The sequence below is a fragment of the Eumetopias jubatus genome, unplaced genomic scaffold (assembly GCF_037043125.1).
Source record: "Eumetopias jubatus isolate StellerSeaLion01/CBP00866 unplaced genomic scaffold, mEumJub1_p1.0 scaffold_12, whole genome shotgun sequence".
Classification (NCBI taxonomy): Eukaryota; Metazoa; Chordata; class Mammalia; order Carnivora; family Otariidae; genus Eumetopias; species Eumetopias jubatus.
Genome location: NW_028274818.1, coordinates 4,963,973 through 4,982,166, shown reverse-complemented (window position 1 = coordinate 4,982,166; position 18,194 = coordinate 4,963,973). Strand labels below are relative to the sequence as shown.

The 18,194-nt window shown below is 53.1% G+C and overlaps 2 protein-coding genes across 2 annotated transcripts in view; one reads left to right on the top strand and one right to left on the bottom strand.

The window, feature by feature from the left end:
* Window positions 1-353: 353 nt before the first annotated feature.
* Window positions 354-15,676, bottom strand: NCSTN (nicastrin). The gene is made up of 17 exons (XM_028091017.2): window positions 15,520-15,676; window positions 14,192-14,296; window positions 9,459-9,582; window positions 8,835-8,956; window positions 8,265-8,410; window positions 7,379-7,529; window positions 6,991-7,100; window positions 6,582-6,734; window positions 5,802-5,906; window positions 5,542-5,619; window positions 4,643-4,815; window positions 3,180-3,282; window positions 2,975-3,070; window positions 2,616-2,703; window positions 2,198-2,352; window positions 1,760-1,972; window positions 354-1,165 (listed from the first exon to the last, which is right to left on the bottom strand). Exons 1-17 carry the CDS (start codon window positions 15,602-15,604, stop codon window positions 1,043-1,045), a joined length of 2,130 nt encoding a protein of 709 aa, XP_027946818.1. The 5' UTR covers window positions 15,605-15,676; the 3' UTR covers window positions 354-1,042.
* Window positions 15,677-15,717: 41 nt separating this feature from the next.
* Window positions 15,718-18,194, top strand: part of COPA (coat protein complex I subunit alpha) — a 50,410-nt gene continuing 47,933 nt past the window's right edge. The window contains exon 1 of the mRNA XM_028091016.2: window positions 15,718-15,869. Within this exon, the coding sequence (XP_027946817.1) occupies window positions 15,830-15,869 (40 nt within the window). The 5' untranslated portion in view covers window positions 15,718-15,829. The remainder of the gene's footprint in view (window positions 15,870-18,194) is intronic.

Below are 18,194 nucleotides of genomic sequence, written 5' to 3'. Positions count from 1 at the left end.
ATCAGAGCACTCTAGATACGCAGCACGCGACCGCACTGGCTCGCCCCCGTTCCTCCCCTCACCCCAACTGTGAGCCCCTCAGGGTCAGGGCCGGTTCCCTTCGTTTCTGCACCCTAGCCGGTGTCTCAGAGTGGACAAAGGCGCGCCTGTCGATGCTAATGTGGTTCTTACAAGAGGGAAGCCAGAGCTCCGGGGTTCCACAGGAGCCCTGCTTGGGGGACTTCCACCGTTTCTGACAGAGCCTTCCTTACTCCTGGGGCCCCCGGGGACCCAGACAGAGCACGTGAGGTAACAATTTTGTGACTTCCAGTCGGGGGTCACCAAACGCGAGGGTGCGGAAGAACATGAACAAGTCACGTGGGACAGTCTGTTTTAATGAAACTTGCTATTTATATATTTACATACACACACAGACTCACACACACAAAAGGAAAAAAGAAAACAAAAATAGACATTACAGCTCAGTAAAATTACAACCGAGCACTGTGGGCCGGAGGTGGGACACCCGCCCAGCAGCCCGCCCCACTGCTGTGCCAGCTAAGCGTCTGGGGACAGGGCAGCAGGAGGGAGACAGGGGGCATGGCCCCCAGAGGGCCCGGCCTGCTCCCCCGGGCTTCCTCGTAGTTTGTCCCTGGCATCCGGCCTTCCTGTCCTTCTTCCCGGTCAGGAAACGGGAAATGGCTGGGTACGGGCTGCGGTGGGGTGGGGAGGGTGGTCCTGGGCAGGATGGAGAGAAGGGGCACCCCGAAGAAGGTAAGTGAGGGGGCGCAGCTAGGAGTCGAACAGGAGTAAGAAGCTTCTGTTTCCCATCCCAGAATCTGGCAGGGGTGAGGATGAACCATGGAGGGGGAGACGGGCAGGGGGAGCTGGAGAGGACAGGTGACTTCTCCCCGTCTCTCTTGGGCGGTTCCACTTCTTTACATTAATTCCAGTCTGAGCAGGCCCAGAGAGGTCGCAGTGACAAACTAGTGGTTTATGTCCCCGTGGGACACGCGGTCGAGGACATGAACGGTAGAGCTGGTGGGGAAAGCTGGGCGCCTCTTCAGTAAGACACGGCTCCCGGCTCCCGGGGGGCAATGAAGAGGACGTCGGCCTTGGCGTTGATGCAGTAGGTGACGACCAGAGAGAAGATGAGGGTGCCGAAGCCCACCGTCAGGGTGATGAACTGCAGGAGGGGGGCAGGGAAGGACAGAGGTGCTCTCAGAACTCAGCCCAGCTTCATCACAGTTCTGGAGCTGGCTCCGAGCGCCGAGTCCTGAGCAACCGGAGGCAACACCTTCCCACTTGGGAGACCGAGTCTCTCCATTTAGAAAGAGGAGTAAAGGATCTCTGTTCTTCCTTCCACCTTGTCTTACTTAAGGCTTTAAGCGCCTTGAAGTTAGGATCCATGACATTTGACTCTGGTGGCAATTATATCACTGACCTACTTGTGACACGTACTCAATAAACGGTGGATCCCACACACATCCCAGGAGCAGCGGGCGGGGGACTGCTGGCTGGGAGTGGAGCTGGGGGGGGGGGCGGTCCCAGGCGGAGGAGCACCTCCTTGGGTCTCCATGGGTGCCTATCTCCAGCATGCACATAGACTCAAACTCTCAGTGCAGATAGGCGTCCTAACAGGGCATGCCAGCTGACAAGGGACAGAGCTGTAGAAGCTTTCTGTGGCACATCTGGGGCCAAGGGGAGATGGGAGGGGTGTGAGGGCAGGGGCAGCAGAGCAAGGGCAAGGCCATCTCTGGCCCCATCCCTCCAGGCTCACCTCCAGCTCTCTGCTGGCTATCAGAAATATGCGGGCTCGGATGTCTTTCCAGCGGCTCTCAGTCCACGTGGAGTACTCAGTAGAGCCCCACTGCCTCAGTTCAAAGGCGGGGGACAGGGCCCGGGCCAGTCGTGCCGTGGAACGCACACAGCGTGGCAGCCGGTCCGTCTCACTGGAATTCAGAGGGCCCTGGACCCACACGTACTCATACAGCTGCACGGGAAGACGGGCCACGGTGTGGGGCTGAGGCGGTCCTCTCTCACCCCGGACATGGTCTGCTTTCACCCGGGCTTCTGCGTCTCCAACACTCCAGTCCAAGGGGCTGCATCCCTCCGCCTCTCCATCCCAACCCCTTGGGTCCAACTGGGCCTAGGACACTCTCCAACTTCCCCAGGGGAAGGGGGCCCTTGGGGCTCTCCCACACCCACTACCACTCACATCCTTGTTTTCAGTGGGGACTTTACTTGGATCCTGGCACTGCTCTCGGGTAAGGTCGACCAGCTGGCCGGTCAGATTCGCCAAGGCGTACTGTACCACGTAAGTGGTGTTGGTGGGGCTGGAGACAGCGATGTAATGCTGAAGGGGCCCGTCACCTGAGTGGAGACCGTAGGGAGGGAGGGGAGGATTTGGAGGGTGGAAGGTGGGTGCGGGTAGGCAACAAAGAAGAGCCCGAGGTTGGCAGGAGCCAGAGAAAAGAAGGTTAAGAGAATGGATCCCACACGTATCAGGAGAAAGAGTGGGAAACAGGGGAGAAGAAAAGGAGAGGAGAAGGAAAAAAGAGAACGGATTAAGCCGAGATGGTCTTTCTCTATCCCTTGCCTAAGCCAAGGGTACCACTCCCACAGCAGGTGCTTACCCAAGTAGGACCTTAGGTCCTGCCTGAGGATAGACTGGAACCAGGAGTTGTTGGCTCTGACCAGGAACCCATAGAGCAGGCGGGTAACCTAGGATCAGGGCAGGGAGAAGCAACAACCTAGTGACCCGGAGCCCAGGGAGAGTTCTCCGTGGAAACCCTGTTGTGGGCCCGGAGCCGGGGAGGCAGAGGCCAGCTCACGAGGATGCGGGGGAGGCCCACCCGGGAGTGCCCTGGGGCATCGGTATCCTCGCTGGCACGCCGGGCTCCCAGGTTTGGGAGAAGAGACAAGTGACAGAGAGGACGGGGCAGGCTGCGGTGGGAACAGGGCTGGCGAGGAGGCAGGGTCCGCCTGTTCTTACCGTGTGGGCATCGGCCTGGATGCTGTCGCTGAAGTTGGTTCCCCCTGCGAGCTGGTACAGCGCTCGTCCCAGCACTGTGGCCACACCTGCCAGGGCCTGCGGCAGTGAGGAGGGGGCTGAACGGCCCACCTCTTCTAACCTCCAAGCAGCTTCACCATGCTCCCTGCGCTGCACACCCCCCCCCCCCAGCCCAGGTGATTGCTACCTTGGCAGTGTCGGTCACAAAGTTCAGGTCCTCCTCAGGGCTCTGCCACTCAGGGTAGCTGACGTTAATGTTCTCCGCAGTGTCGTAAATGCTCTGGTAGTAGCTGCCAGGAGAGCCGGCATGAGCCTCGGCCACACTGGGCCCGCGCCCTGCCCCAGCCTCCCTCACAGGCCCTTCCTGCAGGAGACTCTAACTCTTCTCCTCCTCTGGGGGGGGGGGGCGGGGGAAGGAAGAGACCATGAGGGTCCCATACTGAAGATGGTGTGGGGACCGGGAGATGGGAGAGGAGTGGTTAAATACAAGGATCTTTCTGACAGACAAGGGAGAAAAGGCAAATGAGATCAGAATGCAGGAGTCTCCCTTCCCGGGAGAGCTTCAAACGGAAGAGACGCTCTCCCCACTGTTTGGGCAGGAGACACACAGGACGGCTGGGAGGACTTTCAGGGAGCATGCCCGCCATCACCAGAGCTCTTGTGTGGTGGTTCCAACAAACGTTAGCACTGAGGGTGGCTGGGGGCAGAGGGAGATGAGCGGGTCTGCTCCCAGACACACAACACTGCACTGGGTCCAACCACCCTCTGCTCCCTGGGGAGCCCCGTGGAGGCACATCTGAGAAGCCCAGAGGAGCGCTCCTAGCCTTCAGCACCGATATACGCTGGCCCCACACAGAAGCAAGGCTGGATGACCATCCCTCACCCCAAAGTGGTGCAGAAGTCAGACATGGAGGAGAAGGCTGACCTGAGGCACTGGAAGTGTCCCTGCCCGAAATAAACGAAAAGGTGCTCCTTGGCTGGGGTCAGAGAACTGGAGCTTGAGTATTTTTACTCAGACACCCATTTGGCCTCATGGCAGAGGGAAGGAAAGCGGGGGGCCTAGCAATCCAGCCTGAGTGAGAAGTTCCCTGCTAGCCTAGGGCTTCAGTTAGGGGCAGTCTGGGGTGCCCAGGAGCAGGAGAGAGGTGACTAACAGGGCCTCACCCCTTCTCTCTGGAGTCCCTTCATCTGTAGGGGACACTTTTACCCCAACGGCAGGAACAGGTTACATTTCAGAGCACAAGTACTGTCTGCATGCAGCACAGCACCCCTGAGCGGCCCCCCACCGGCCAGCTCCCGGTCCTCCAGCCGTGGGCGCTCCTGCTGGAGATGCTGCCCTCTGCTGGCGGCTCTGGGGACCCAGGCCTCGGGAGAGCTGGGCGAGGCAGGCCAAGTAAGGACGCTCTGTGCCAGGGAAGGCTGCACGGGGCCTGTTCTCTAAGGTGACACCAAGTCAGATGAGGCGACCGGCCTGGATGTGAGCAGGCTACTGAGCAAAGAACACAGATTGACCTGAGATCTGGAGCGGGTACTGTGGGGACAGAGGAGAGTGGTGATCTTTCTTGATACAGGAGACACTCCCCTCCATGGACCCCAGACTGCAGAACAGATTTTCTCCCAGAACCAGGATGCAGTCTAGGTGACTCTTACTGGTTATGGAAGACAGTGGAGTGGTCCGCGAGAACAACGCCGGAGATGTTCCGAGCCCGAAGAAAGCGCTGCAGGGAAGACGGTGGGAGGGGCTGGGACTGGTTCAGCCTCCGGAGGGCCACAGCGGGGACGCCAGCGCCGCTCCTCTCCAGCGTGCTCAGCAGGGCCTCCACCTGCGGGACTGGGTCAGCTCAGGGTGGCTGGGCACAGGGCAGCCGGAGGTCTCTTCCAGGCCCTCTCCCTCAAGTCCCCAGCTTGGGAGCTGCCCCCAGCCCTCCTGCAGCCCAATTCCTCAAGCCTTTGGGGACCGTGGCTGAGTGTCCTGCAGCTCACACTGTCTCATCCTCACTAGATGCTCAACTTCCTACTTGTGCAGAATTAGAGGAGCAAGTTGCTCCCACAAAACTGCACCGGATGCCACACAGGAGCCCAGAGCAGGGGGAGGGGTTTGAAATGGAATGGCAGGAAGACCACCTCATGAGAAAAACAGGCCTAAAGCTGGGCCCTGAGAGGAGGGAGGGTCTTGAACAAGTGGTAAGGAACGTGGAAGAGAACTTGGGTAGAGAGTCTGATGCAGCCAGCAGTCGGGCAGGGCAGCCCGGACAACTGGGTCAGTGCGGCAGCACAGAGAAAGGGAGCTAGTCATTTCCCTGTCCTCCGCTAGGCACCGAGTCAGCGAACTACCCGTCCCGGGAAACCAGACAACCGAGCTGTGCTCGTGGTTCTTCCTGGGGAGCTGAAACGGCCATGCTGTTCATCCTTTAGCTGGCACCTGACCCGAGGTCCTGTCTCACAGGCCCTGGGAGCCGGTGCGGGGCTAAGGCCTGGGCAAGGGGGGGCGGGGGGCCCGTATTCGGAGCATTGAAACAGCAAGTGAGGAGGAAAGATGCTCGTATTACCTGATTCTGTACGGACCCATTTTTCTGAGACATGGGGTCTGTGTGCATCCAAAGCTCTAGTGAATTTCTTAAGGCCACCTGGGGGAGGATGAAGAGGCAACACGTATCAACGGTGTCCGCTGTGGCCCATACCCAGGAGAAAGGCGTAAGGTCGGAGAAAAGTCAAGGGGAGAGGCGGTGGCACCAGGAGCGAGGACAACGGGACACGGAGGCGGCGGCAGGAAGTAGGAGGGAAGGGGGTGAGGACCGGCGCTGCACACCTGTCCCAGCTCCACGAACGACTCGATGTTCTCTAACTGCACAGGGAACTTGCCCTTCTCCATGTCGTAGACCATTCTTGAGCTGCCAATGTAGTCAAAAGTTTCCTGAAGGTGAAGATGGGTGGGCAAGGGAGCAGAGATTCCCAAGGGTCAGGGCAGGCTCCGTCCCGGAGGCCAGATCGCCATGGCTCAAAGCACGAAGGCTACAGCCTCCTGTTGTCGCAACTGCCACCGGCTCAGGAAGTCATGTGACTCCAGCCTCCTCCCCGCCCGGCCTCCCAGCTGTGACTAGCCCTCACATGTGTGTATCACAGGACTTCTCGAGCCCAGAAATGGGGGGAGCAGCCTCGGCAAAGGCCCGAGGCGAACATCAGCTGCTATGTGCCTGCTCCTTGCCTCTCCCTCCCCGCTGCCGACTCAGCCACGGCTGCTATTCCCTGATTCCAGGGCCAGGCTGTGGTGCCAGGGGGTAGGCAGGAGCCTCAGGGCCCTGGGGTGGGAGTGGCAGTAAAAGGCTCCAGAGAATAAAAGTAAAAGGATGCCTCCAAAAGATCGCATCAGTGGGGAGCAAGGGGACTGGCAGCACAGCGATTCCAGGTCAGGGTGCAAAGGCTTCTGAAAATGTGTGACTCCACAGGGGAGACACACGGAGGCACATCCAGAAGCTCTCGGCCGAATAACAACTTAGGTCAAGTGCCCAGATCTTCCCCAAACGACAGCCACGCCCACACTGATCCTGCCCGCCGGCCTCCCATCCCTCCCCAGCCAAAGAGCCCGTACCCCTTGGAAGAAGACGAACATGACATTGCGGGGGAGGGTGGCCACATCAGGGGCCTTCTGCAAAGCTTCAGCAGCAGCCAGCTGGGTAACGAAGGAGGCCACGGCACTTTCAGCCCCTGGGGCCACATTCCAGAAAAAGGAACGACTGTCCAGCTGGGCACAGCAGAAAAAGCAGGGGAGGTGGCTTTGAAAACGGCAATCAGGACCAGGCCCCAGGTCCCCAAACCTATTCCAGCCAAGAGAATGTTCATATCCTGGCATAATGGCTAAGCCGGGGAGCCCCAGAGCCCAGACCCCGCTCCACGGAGGCTCCCCATCATAGCAACTTGGAAATCTGATATGCCCGCGAGAGGCCTGCCAGCCCGTTCTATGCCAGTCCCGTCTACCCTGATCAGGGGCCAACACTCACCCGGGTCGCAGCAACCACAACCTTGTCGTCAGGCTCTAATGTCCCAGATATATTTATAGGCTTAAGCATGCTCCATACGTTGTAGTCGGACAGGGGGTCACAGACGATTTCTGGGCAGGACACATGGAGAGAGCAACAGAAGTAAGGGAGAGCACAGCCCCAGACAACGCCTGGAAGACTCCTCTGCCCACTGCCCCGTGGACCCTGTAATCATTTCCTGTCTCTGCTGCTCTACATTGGTTTTTCTGCCCCGTCCATTTCAGGGACAAGCAGGCTCAATTGTGCAGAATCGTTTCCGCTTCTCCCACCGCACGCTCCCTGCCTGTAGTTGTCCCTCCAACACTCCTCGGTGCCCCAGTACACCCGGCAAGCCTCGGACCTGTCCTACCTGGGTTGATGCTGAAGGTGCTCTGGATGGAGCTGCGCCGCATGCAGGTGACAGTGCTGATGACGGCGTGCATGTGGGAGAAGAGCTGCATGGCGCACAGCGGGAAGGCAGGCGCTGAGCCGTTTGGACTCAGGTTGTGATCCCGGTAGCACTAGGGAGGGAGAGGGAAGCACTGAGGCAGTTCTTGTGGAGTCCCGCCCAGACTTCCCAGAAAGAGGGCCCAGCCCCATCGGGAAGCCACTCTCACATCTGTCCCTGAGCTAGAGTTATCCTGGTACAGGCCCAGGGTGTCCAAGGTCCAAGAGAAAACCTCACCAAGGGGTGCAAAGAGCCACAGGCTCAATGACTTAGTTGGGGTGGACAAGACGACCCCATCGCAAAGGGCCTGGCCCAAGTTTTTAATGTGATCTGATGTACAGAGCACTGAACCAAGGATCACAAATCAAATTCAAGACCACTTAGACATCAACTCACCATGTAACTATGGAACAAATCTCTTAATCGCTCTGCATGTCAACACAAAGAAGCTAGACCACAATTAGCGATTTACTGGAACTACAAAAGAACGTCAGGGGTCTCTAAACTGAATCTCTCAATTCCTAGTCTGACGTTCCTAACCAGGGCTCTACACCGTATTTCACATCAAAGAACGTTTCTATTTTCTTCCAGCCTGAAATCCGTCAATGCTGTAAGAGCCGGCAGGACAGAAATGGGAAGGGAAACGTGAGAAAAATAAGGGAAACGTGAGAAAAATAAAGGTGTTGGCTCTTCTTGGAGCAACTGGTCTTTCAGGGGGCGCGCTGGTAGATGAGGTCCCTCCAAACAGGCAGAGGGCCTTCAAAACTTCTCTTTGCAACTGGAGTTGCTAGGAGCTGGCTGTCATTACCTGCTTGATGACCTTAGTTTCATTTTCATCTTCAAGAAGGAAGATGGGGAAACTGAAGTCTTCATAAGCCAAGCCATCACCCAGGGGGTTCCACTGGATTTCTCTGCAGTGAGCAAATTCTGGCCCGTAGGAGTTGGAGTAGATGCCTGAAGGGGTGGACGGGGGACAGACTGTTGGGACACTAAGCATTTAGGGACCGAGCGCAGGAGGGAGGCTGGGATAGGACAGGGTTGGGACCAAGAGTTCCAAAGGGAAGGGTGACTCAGAGAAGCAAGCATCAACCTGTCACCACCTACAGTAAAACAGACAGGGGTAGCAGGGAGCCTGAGGCTGGCTGATGAGGGATCCGAGCGTGTGACGGGAAGTGGAAGAAGGGGAAGCAGCAGACGGAAGGGATGAACGGCACAAAGACACAAAAAACACGATCCGCTCCTTGGGAGTCGGCTGCTCCCCCTACACACAGACAGATACACAGACCGACGCATCCCCCCGACCCCTTCAAAGACACGAGGCCGAAGCAACAGTGAGCTCTGGGTGACAGGAGGTCCCCCGATCCTCTGGGGCTCTTACCAAACCCATCATTGGGACACTGCACGCTAGGAGAGAAGCCTGAGGTGGGGCTGGGCTTGGCCAAGGACACGGCCAGGCCAGCAATGCGGTTGGTTCTCCCCTTCAGCTTCTCCATCAGATTCCTGGAGTAGGGAGGGCAGGCCAGGAAGGAAGACGGGAAGGTTATTAGTGGCCCAATATCCTGCCAAGGACGGAAACAAACGGGGAACTAATGGAACCCGACCTGTTGACTCCTTGCTATGCCCCTGAAACTAATGTAGTGTGTCAACTATATACTTCTAAAAATTGGAACAAAGCCCCCCACGACTGTTGACCCATTTCTTGCTTCTCCATCTCTAACTCCTAAGTGAGGACGATGACCCAGGCTGAGCTCAGGGCTTCATCTCATCTACCCTGTCCCTGAGGGACCCCAGGGCCCCTCCTTCCTCCCGGAGCTCTATTTATGAGGTCACCACGATGATTCCACTGATGGTGCATGTTTTCTTCTGAGACTCACTCCCCCCCCCCCCCCCCCGATCAGACCAGGACAGCCAAGGGCATTTTTTTATTCACAGGTGTGAGGGCAGTCCCCCAAGCCTTCCCCTCTCTGGCTGTGGTTTCCCAGCAGACACACACAGCCCTCACCTGGTGAAGAGCGTGCCCTCCAGCAGAACCACATAAGGGGGGTTGGGGCCATCAGCCAACACCCACTGCAGGTCCTCTTCCTTCTCCACTACGTGGATGACTCCTGTGTCCCCACTGACGGAAGCTGCCGGGACAGAGGGGGTCACATTAAAGCTCCCACAGTTGGGGCACCTGGGTGGCTCTTGTGGGTTAAGCAGCTGCCTTCGGCTCGGGTCCTGATCCCGGGGTCCTGGGATCGAGCCCCACGTCCGGCTCCCTGCTCAGCGGGGAGCCTGCTTCTCCCTCTCCCTCTGCCTGCCTGTATGCTTACTTGTGCTATCTCTCTGTCCAATAAATAAATAAAATCTTTAAAAAACAAAAACAAAGACCTCCCACAGTTGACAATTCTGAGTTTGCCTCACTGATTCTGCAGATCATTTATCCCCCAAACACGGCACAGGACATTGGGTGAATGCTGCCAGCTCCAGGCTTAGACTTGAACTGAAGGCTGAGTCGCCCGGCTCCATCTGAAGGCCACCAGCTGGTGGGCCTGACTGGAGAACAAGAGAGCCCAACAAGTCTCCTCACTAGAGGCCTTAGTCATTAAATCTCAGAAAGGTTTACGGTCATTTTCTTGCCCTCTTGCCTCAACCTCATTTAGCCATACATACAAATTTCCAGAACAGCAGACAGCAGAGTTTTCAAACCTGTATTTTCTCCAGAAAATGGCTGGTTCTAGATCTCTAGCTCAGAGTTCTAGCACTGAATCTTCCTTTGTGAGAACACATGTGCAGACTCCCTCGGGTTTAGGAGAATTCCTGGGTCTCCACTCCTATGCCCTACTTGGGAATGAGTTTACTTGCTTTTAGCCAGTTTTAGGTAAGGTTAATCAAGAACCTTGGGTCTCTAGAAGACAGCTTCCCAACTGATGGGCCTTGCTGGATTAACGATGAGCTGACATTCACCCCCCCTCATTTCTGGGGACCTAGGGTTTCCAAAGACCCTAGGCTGGTCACTCCCAGCTACGAGCAAACTCATCCATTACCCCAGGATGCCCTGCAAATATCATCCATTTCAATATATGCTAGGATGCCACACAACTAACATTTTCTGTGTGTCTCATGAATGACAAAGATTGGGAAGCACTGCAGTAGAGGATGGACAGTTCATCATCCCAAATGCCCGTCAAGTCCCTAGTGATCCATGTAGAGACATCCTACGGTCTCCCCGTGAGCCTTCTCCCCAGGGAAAATTGGATGTGTTATTCGTATATTGTTTTAGGGTAGTAGTTCTTGACCCTGGTTGTGCATCCCTCTGGAGTTTTAAAAAATACAGATACTTGGGCCTTATTTCAGATCTACTAAATGAAAGTCTCTAAAGGTGAGGCCCAGGTATGTGTACTTTCCAAACTTGCCACATATGGTTTGTTTTTTTTTAAGATTTATTTTAGAGAGAGAGAGAGAGAGAGAGAGAGAGAGAGAGAGCACGTGCATGAGTGGGAGGGGCAGAGGGAGAGACCCTCAAGCAGACTCTGCGCTGGGCTCGGACATGGGACTTGATCTCATGACCCTGAGATCACAACCTGAGGCAAAATCAAGAGTTGGACGCTTAACCAACTGTGCCATCCAGGTGCCCCCCTCATATGGTTCTTTATTATACATAGCCAGTCATGAGAATTAGGGTTCTAGGTCAAGTCAGTGAAATATTTTTTTTTTTAAAGATTTTATTTATTTATTTGAGAAAGAGGGAGAGAGAGAAACAGCATGAGAGGGGAGAGGGTCAGAGGGAGAAGCAGGCTCCCCGCTGAGCCGGGAACCCGATGTGGGACTCGATCCCAGGACTCCGGGATCATGACCTGAGCCGAAGGCAGTCGCTTAACCAACTGAGCCACCCAGGCGCCCATGTCAGTGAAATATTTCTAACTTGTGCAAAACCTTAAGCACATTCTGACTGCCAGCCAAGTAGAAAGTTTCTTCCATGGGATTTGGTAAAATCTGGACATAGAAGCAAGTCCCCAACCTTCAGCTATGTCTTATACTAAGTAATAAGTTCATGGTGATGGTGATAATAATAAACTTTAGAGGAATATCAGAATCTGGAATAACTTTAATAAAGATCTAGCTACCAATGGCAGTTCTCAGTCCAGTGAAAGGCAGTAGTCCTTGCCACATAAAACACAGAAAAAGGAAAAGCTTTTCTGGGGAACAGAACATGATTCACTGCAGCTCCAAGGAGCACAGGGAGGAGCCAAGCCAGGACACTGGAATAAAACACCCGGATTCTAATCTGGACTCCAGCTGGTGACTGTGTAGTCTGGAGTAGCTTGCTCACTTTCTCTGGGTCTTCAGTGAGGAGAAACATTTTCACCCTTATTCACCTCATATTTTGGAGACAGATTAAAAAAGGAAAGGAAGGAAGGAAAGGCAAGAAACCTACACATAGCCCCCTTTGAGCACTTTAAAAGGGGCCAATGGGGCGCCTGGCTGGCTCAGTCGCTTGAGTGTGTGACTCTTGATCTCTTGCTTAAAAATAAAATCTTAAAAAAAATAAAAAACTAAAAGGGGCCAATAGAAGCAGAGACTCAAACCTACATCTTTTTCTCCTTAAGTTTATCATGCTAGCAATCCTAATTAAAGAGGGGGTAGCTTGCTCAGCACGGACAAATATGAAGTAAGACTCAGAGATAAGCAGAAAAGGAGCCAAGCTTTTCACGAGGAAGTGGTCAGAGTCCAACCCCTCTCCTCTCGTTTCTCTGCACTCGCACTTGGCTTATTTCTACAGGCTATTGCTTTGCTTCCCACAGAGCTGCTCTAAGAACATGAAGCAGAATGACTCATTCCCAAAGAGGGTACCTGAGAGCACACACTCCCAGGAGGATGGGGGCCTTGGCCTTCTGGCGCTAGAGTGGAGTCCCAGCAACACCAGCAGTCTGCTCTCAGCCCACACTGGCCCTGGCTCTCTTCTACCTACAAACTCAGTTGAAGAACTAAGTCTGCAAATTTTATTTGGAACTGTTTGGAGCCAGTTAACCTACCTCCAGAACTTCCTGAAGCAAGGACATGGCACAATTAACACAGAGTATAGCTCAGGGAAGGATGGGTGGAAAAGGAGTACCTACCACCTTGAGCAAGCCCTTCACTTGCCGGTGTGTGTGTCCTCCTGCCAATCTGGAAGGTTTCAGGCAATCCCACAGTACTCCTGAGACTATGCTGCTCACTCAGCATCATCAATAAGAGTCTACAGAAGGTAGCTTGACTTTCAGCTTTGTGCACCCGTATTCTAGGCATTTTTAGAGGTGTAAACTGAAATTCAGACGTGACCAATTTGATGATGAAGAAACAAAGATCTGGAGCACCTGGGTGGCTCAGTCAGTTAATCATCTGCCTTCGGGTGAGGTCATGGTCTCAGGGTCCTGGGATCAAGCCCTGCACCAGGCTCCCTGTTCAGCGGGGAGTCTGCCACCCCTCTCGCTCAGCCCCTCCCTCCCTCTCCCTGCCCCCCAACTCGTGCGCACACACACTCTCTCTCTTTAAATAAAATTTAAAAAAAGAAGCAGCCAAGATCTGACTCTAAGTTTCCTGCTTACTGCCCAACTGCATTCTGACAGAACTATTCACAGAAGAACGAAATCTGAAGACAGCAGATGAAGCAGCAGAGGAACTGGGGTTCAGTCTTCACATCGCTGCTTTCTCCCCTTGCATGGTTTTATAACCATTCTGTCCTGGCACGCTGTTTTGGAACACATTTACAAAGCATAAAGACAAATCCAAATGCTCTACTAATTCTTCCTGCAACTGTTTGGCTTTCTCATATGCCTTCTCTTCAAATAGTTCACTGCCTTAACAAAGCCCATTTCGGTTCCAAAAAGATTGTTCAGAGTGCAAGTGATGGTGGGCTCCATAGAATACGAGGCTTCCTTCTCCCTACAAAACAGTTGTTTTCTACTTAAACTATTGGATGGTTAAGAGTCCAGGCTTAGGGGGCGCCTGGGTGGCTCAGTCGTTAAGGATCTGCCTTCGGCTCAGGTCATGGTCCCAGGGTCCTGGGATTGAGCCCCGCATCAGGCTCCCTGCTCCGCGAGAAACCTGCTTCTCCCTCTCCCACTCCCCCTGCTTGTGTTCCCTCCCTCGCTGTGTCTTTCTCTGTCAAATAAATAAATAAAATCTTAAAAAAAAAAAAAAAGTCCCAGGCTTAGAACTTGGACCATGGGGCTCGATTCCTAGCTTCATCACTTAATAGCATGATGATCTTGGAAAAGTTACTCAACTTCTTCAGTCTCAGTTTTGTCATTTGTAAAACAGATAAGAGAATCTACTCCATGGGGCTGTTGTGGTGGTTAAAGAAGATGCATTAGAAGAAGCTTAAGAATGCAGCATTTAGGGGCGCCTGAGTGGCTCAGTTGTTAAGCATCTGCCTTCGGCTCAGGTCATGATCCCAGGGTCCTGGGATCGAGTCCCATATCGGGCTCACTGCTTGGCGAGGAGTCTGCTTCTCCCTCTCCCACTCCCCCTGCTTGTGTTCCCTCTCTTGTTGTTATCTCTCTCTGTCAAATAAATAAATAAAATCTTAAAAAAAAAAAAGAGAATGCAGCATTTATAATTATCTTGCTTGGTTTGACAAATGGTTCTCTATCACCTCCTACCCACACAGCCTAATTTGTGTGCTGGGACTCCCAAGCAGAACCTGGGTCTTTATATTGAGGGCACAGACTGAAATATCAATGGCCACAAACACAAATCCCAACCTCAACTCACACTGGCAGCCAATCTGATGAGTGGCATTGAGCAAACGGACACAAGGAGCTGTTTTATTTAAGGAGATGTAGATCTTCCTCTCCACTGAATTCCCCCTGCAGAAACCTGATCAGAAGATAAAAAGTGTTAGAAAAAATTGAGAGAGATTGGCACTATGGAGTCATTTCCTCGCCGTATGGCTTGGGTATATCATACTTTCTAAGATGGGACTAATGGCCATTCTCCTCACTTCCTGGACACATTACTGGATTGGACGAATGCACCCAGCTAGGTGCCACAGAGAGTTACTACAAATTTCACTTAGAGGAACTTACATCAACACTGAAAGAAAGAAAACTTCACTTCCTAAAGGAAAAGCATGTAACCTCAGATGCACCTGCTCCTGGCTGCATGGGTGAGCACACTTCTGCTTCCTACCTTTTATGTATATACCTACCTACTTAATAAAAGGGTGCTAGTCTAAGAATAGAGATTGCAATAAAAAGTCTTTGAGACGTTTGTACAGGAACCTGAACAGAACTGGGAGAAACCTTTTGCCCCAGATCGGTCAGTTAATCTAACATCCATAGGTCATTTGTGTGCGACCACAGTGTGGCGCGACTGTAGTTTCTCTGTTGGGAATCTTTAAAGACAACATGAATTTGGGGAAAGGACTGGTCATAGTTATACCTAGGCATGTTTGCATTTTAGGGCTTGACCGACTAGAAAGATCTATACCAGGACATAAATGCATGTAAGCAAACATTTCTGTGCACTGTCAGTGCCTCGAGTTCCTTGAATCATTATTTCACGGTCTAAACAGTTACGAGTACCCAGAGCCCACCTTTGTCTCCCTTCACTGATAAGACAAACTGAGGCAAAGCACAGGGACGCGGGTTTATGGTGGAATCAACAGAGGAAGGAACGAGGAATCTCCTCTCTGAAGCGCCGCACTGCACCCACAGAACGAGGCCGCTTTCATCTTCAACAGTCCACACGCACCGGCAAGTGGAACTGACAGGGGTCTTTTCGGACAAGCGGGTGCGGGGGCTGGGGCCGCGGGGAAAACGAGGCGGCCGGACAAAGTGGGCGGGCCAGGCTGGAAGTCCAGGAAGAGGCCCGGAGGAGGAAACGGGGAGACACGATGTGTCGCGGGGGAGAAGGGACCCTCAAGTCAAGTCCAGGCAAAAGGGGGAACTTCTGTCGCGGGAACGAAAGAGAAAGAGGATTTACAGCGTGCGGGGACCCAGGGGCAGAGGGGACCAGAAGGGGGACGGCGGCGCCCGCGGCCCGGCCGATCCGGACGGTTCCCCTGACACGCCGGAGCTCACGGGCGGGGAAGGCCTCACCTGCCAGCAGGACGCAGAAAGACACAAGGCGAAGAAGCCTCCGACTCCCCGGGTCGGCCACAGAGCTGCCCCCAGCCGTGGCCATCTTGCTTCTCGGCTGAGCGGAAGCTACCCCTCCCCTCCTGTCCGGCAGTGGCTTCTCTAGGCCAACACTGGTGCCGTCTCTGTGGTCCAGGGCTCCTGGGACCGGAAGTTCGTGTCCGGGGAGCTTCCGGGAGGTGCCCTGGAGCGGCGCTGACGTGGAGGGAGCCGAAGGGCGGCAGGGAGTGGCGGGGCTCGGATCGCTACCTCGGAGCCCCAGGCCTGAAGGATGCTAACCAAATTCGAGACCAAGAGCGCGCGGGTCAAAGGTAGTGGAGAAAACCAGGGGGAGCTCGGGGTCTGGGTGTCGGCGCGGCGCTGTCGCGGGGGGCGAGAGAGGCCGAGTGGGGCCCACCGAGCGAGCCCGGAGGAAGAGGGGAGGAGGGCGGGTCGGCCTGGCGGCGGGTCTGCAGCGTTCTCTTCTCCGCAGCGCCTTCGGGATGGGGCTGACCTGTGGCGGCTCCCGCGGCGTAGGAGGCCCGGTAGGCCAGCTCCCAGTGCCTTCCGTTCCCTCTGCTCCTGGGGCCACTGCTCCCGACTTTGTTCCCGTCCCGGGGCCGTGTGACCCGTTGGCTTTTTGATGACCGTGTTGTAGGGAGTGGCCCTGGGGATCGAGTCTCGACCTGTGCCATTCATACCGAAGTCTAGCATTTTCGGAAATGAGCACTGGCTACCTCTCTTAAGGGGGCGTTGGCTGCACGTTAGCAACGACCAGTGCCTCCGTTGGGCTATATTTCCTACCTGCAAACAGGACACTGAGGCCCGTAACCCCATTGAAGTCTGAACTTGGTGAGCTTGCCAGGTAAAATCCAGGACGCCTAGTTAAATTTGAATTTCAGATAAACAACGAAATAAGTTTCAAGTATTGTTCGCTTTATATCTGAAGTTCAGATTTAACGGGGCGTCTTCATTCTTATTTCCTAAATATGGCAACTCCAGAGCTTGAGTATGAGTGGATGGGGGTGGAGGGCAAATGATTGAAATAGCGGTAGTCGTCTCAGAATGTTAGAATGGGAAGGGCAGAGAAGTACGATCTCGTGAGACTTCGAAAACTATATGTACACGTCCCTTGAATATTTATTTAGTAAGGTGCATTAGAACAAGGTGTTTGGGAACTTGGTGTTTGGAGTCACATGGGCTTTGCTTTGGAATCCTGAAACATCCCCTAACAAGGTGTATGATTTTGGGCGACTTACTTATGGTTTCTAAATCTCTACTTTCTCATCCCTAAAATGCAAATAATTAACATTTTTCCTTAGAATTAGAATGAGATAGTGTATGAGAATGCTTATTACAGTGCCTGGTGTACACTCAGTAGCTGAGAAATTGGAGGCCATTGTTCATGTGGGAATAGATTCTGAGCAGTTTCTAAGTCTTGTGGGAGTCTTGATGGAATTTATGGATGGCTGAAATGGGTCTTCATGATCCTTGAACTTTCCCTTCTCCTGATTTCTCACTGGGCAGTAGAGAAGGAAAGTGGGTGAAAAGATGTTAGAATATATGCGAGTTACTCTCTGTTAATGAGCATTACTACATATCACGAAGGAAAAAAACAACTTTTAACGGGGAAGTAGACAACTTAGAAGAAGAAATGTAAGTGTTCAGTATATAAATGAAACTATTCTCCAACTCACTAATAATGAAAGAAATGTAAAAAAATAAAATAAAAAAGGACGCCTGGGTGGCTCAGTTGGTTAAGCGTCTGCCTTCAGCTCGGACCAGGATCCCAGGGTGCTGGGGTGGAATCCTACTTCGGGGGGGGGGGTCCTTGTTCAGTGGGGAGCCTGCTTCTCCCTCTGTGCGCGCTCTCTCTCTCTCTCTGACAGATAAGTTAAAAAAAAAGAATCTTTAAAAGTTAAATACCCTTTTTAAAAAATTTTAGATTAGTAAAACAAAACAAAAAACCAATAACATCCGTATTGGGCGCGGTGTGCAAAACTGCTATCTTCAGAAACCTAATGAGACTGTATACCCCTAGTCTTTTTGCAATCAGGTAGTATCTATGAAAATGTTAAATACACATACCCTATTCCTGAGCAATTCTACTTCCAGCCTAAAGCAGTAATAATGCAAATAGACTAGATTATGTGTAGAAGTATTTTCTTTTTTTTAAAAGATTTTATTTTTTTGAGATAGAGGGAAAGAGAGAGACAGAGCACAAGCAGGGGCAGAGGCAGGGGGAGAAGCAGGCTCCCCGCTGAGCAAGGAGCCCGATGTGGGACTTCATCCCAGGACCCTGGGGTCATGACCTGAGCTGAAGGCAGACGCTTAACTGAGTGAGCCACCCAGGCGCCCTAGAAGTATTTTCTTTAAGCTCTATTTTCTGATAGATTAAAGTCAGGGAAAAAAACTTAAATGCTCATCACTATAATAATTTTAAAATATGGTATATTTGTATTTTGCTGTTGTTAAAAAGAATGAGGTTGTGTTTGTATGTACCTAATGAGATCCATGGTATATAGCTAAGCGAGAAAAGAAGTTTGCATAACATATTTCCATTTTCATAAAATGATATGATCTGCATGACAAATCTGAAAGGATACACTCCAGACTGTTAGCAGTTGTTACTTCTGTGGACTTCCATTTACAGTCAT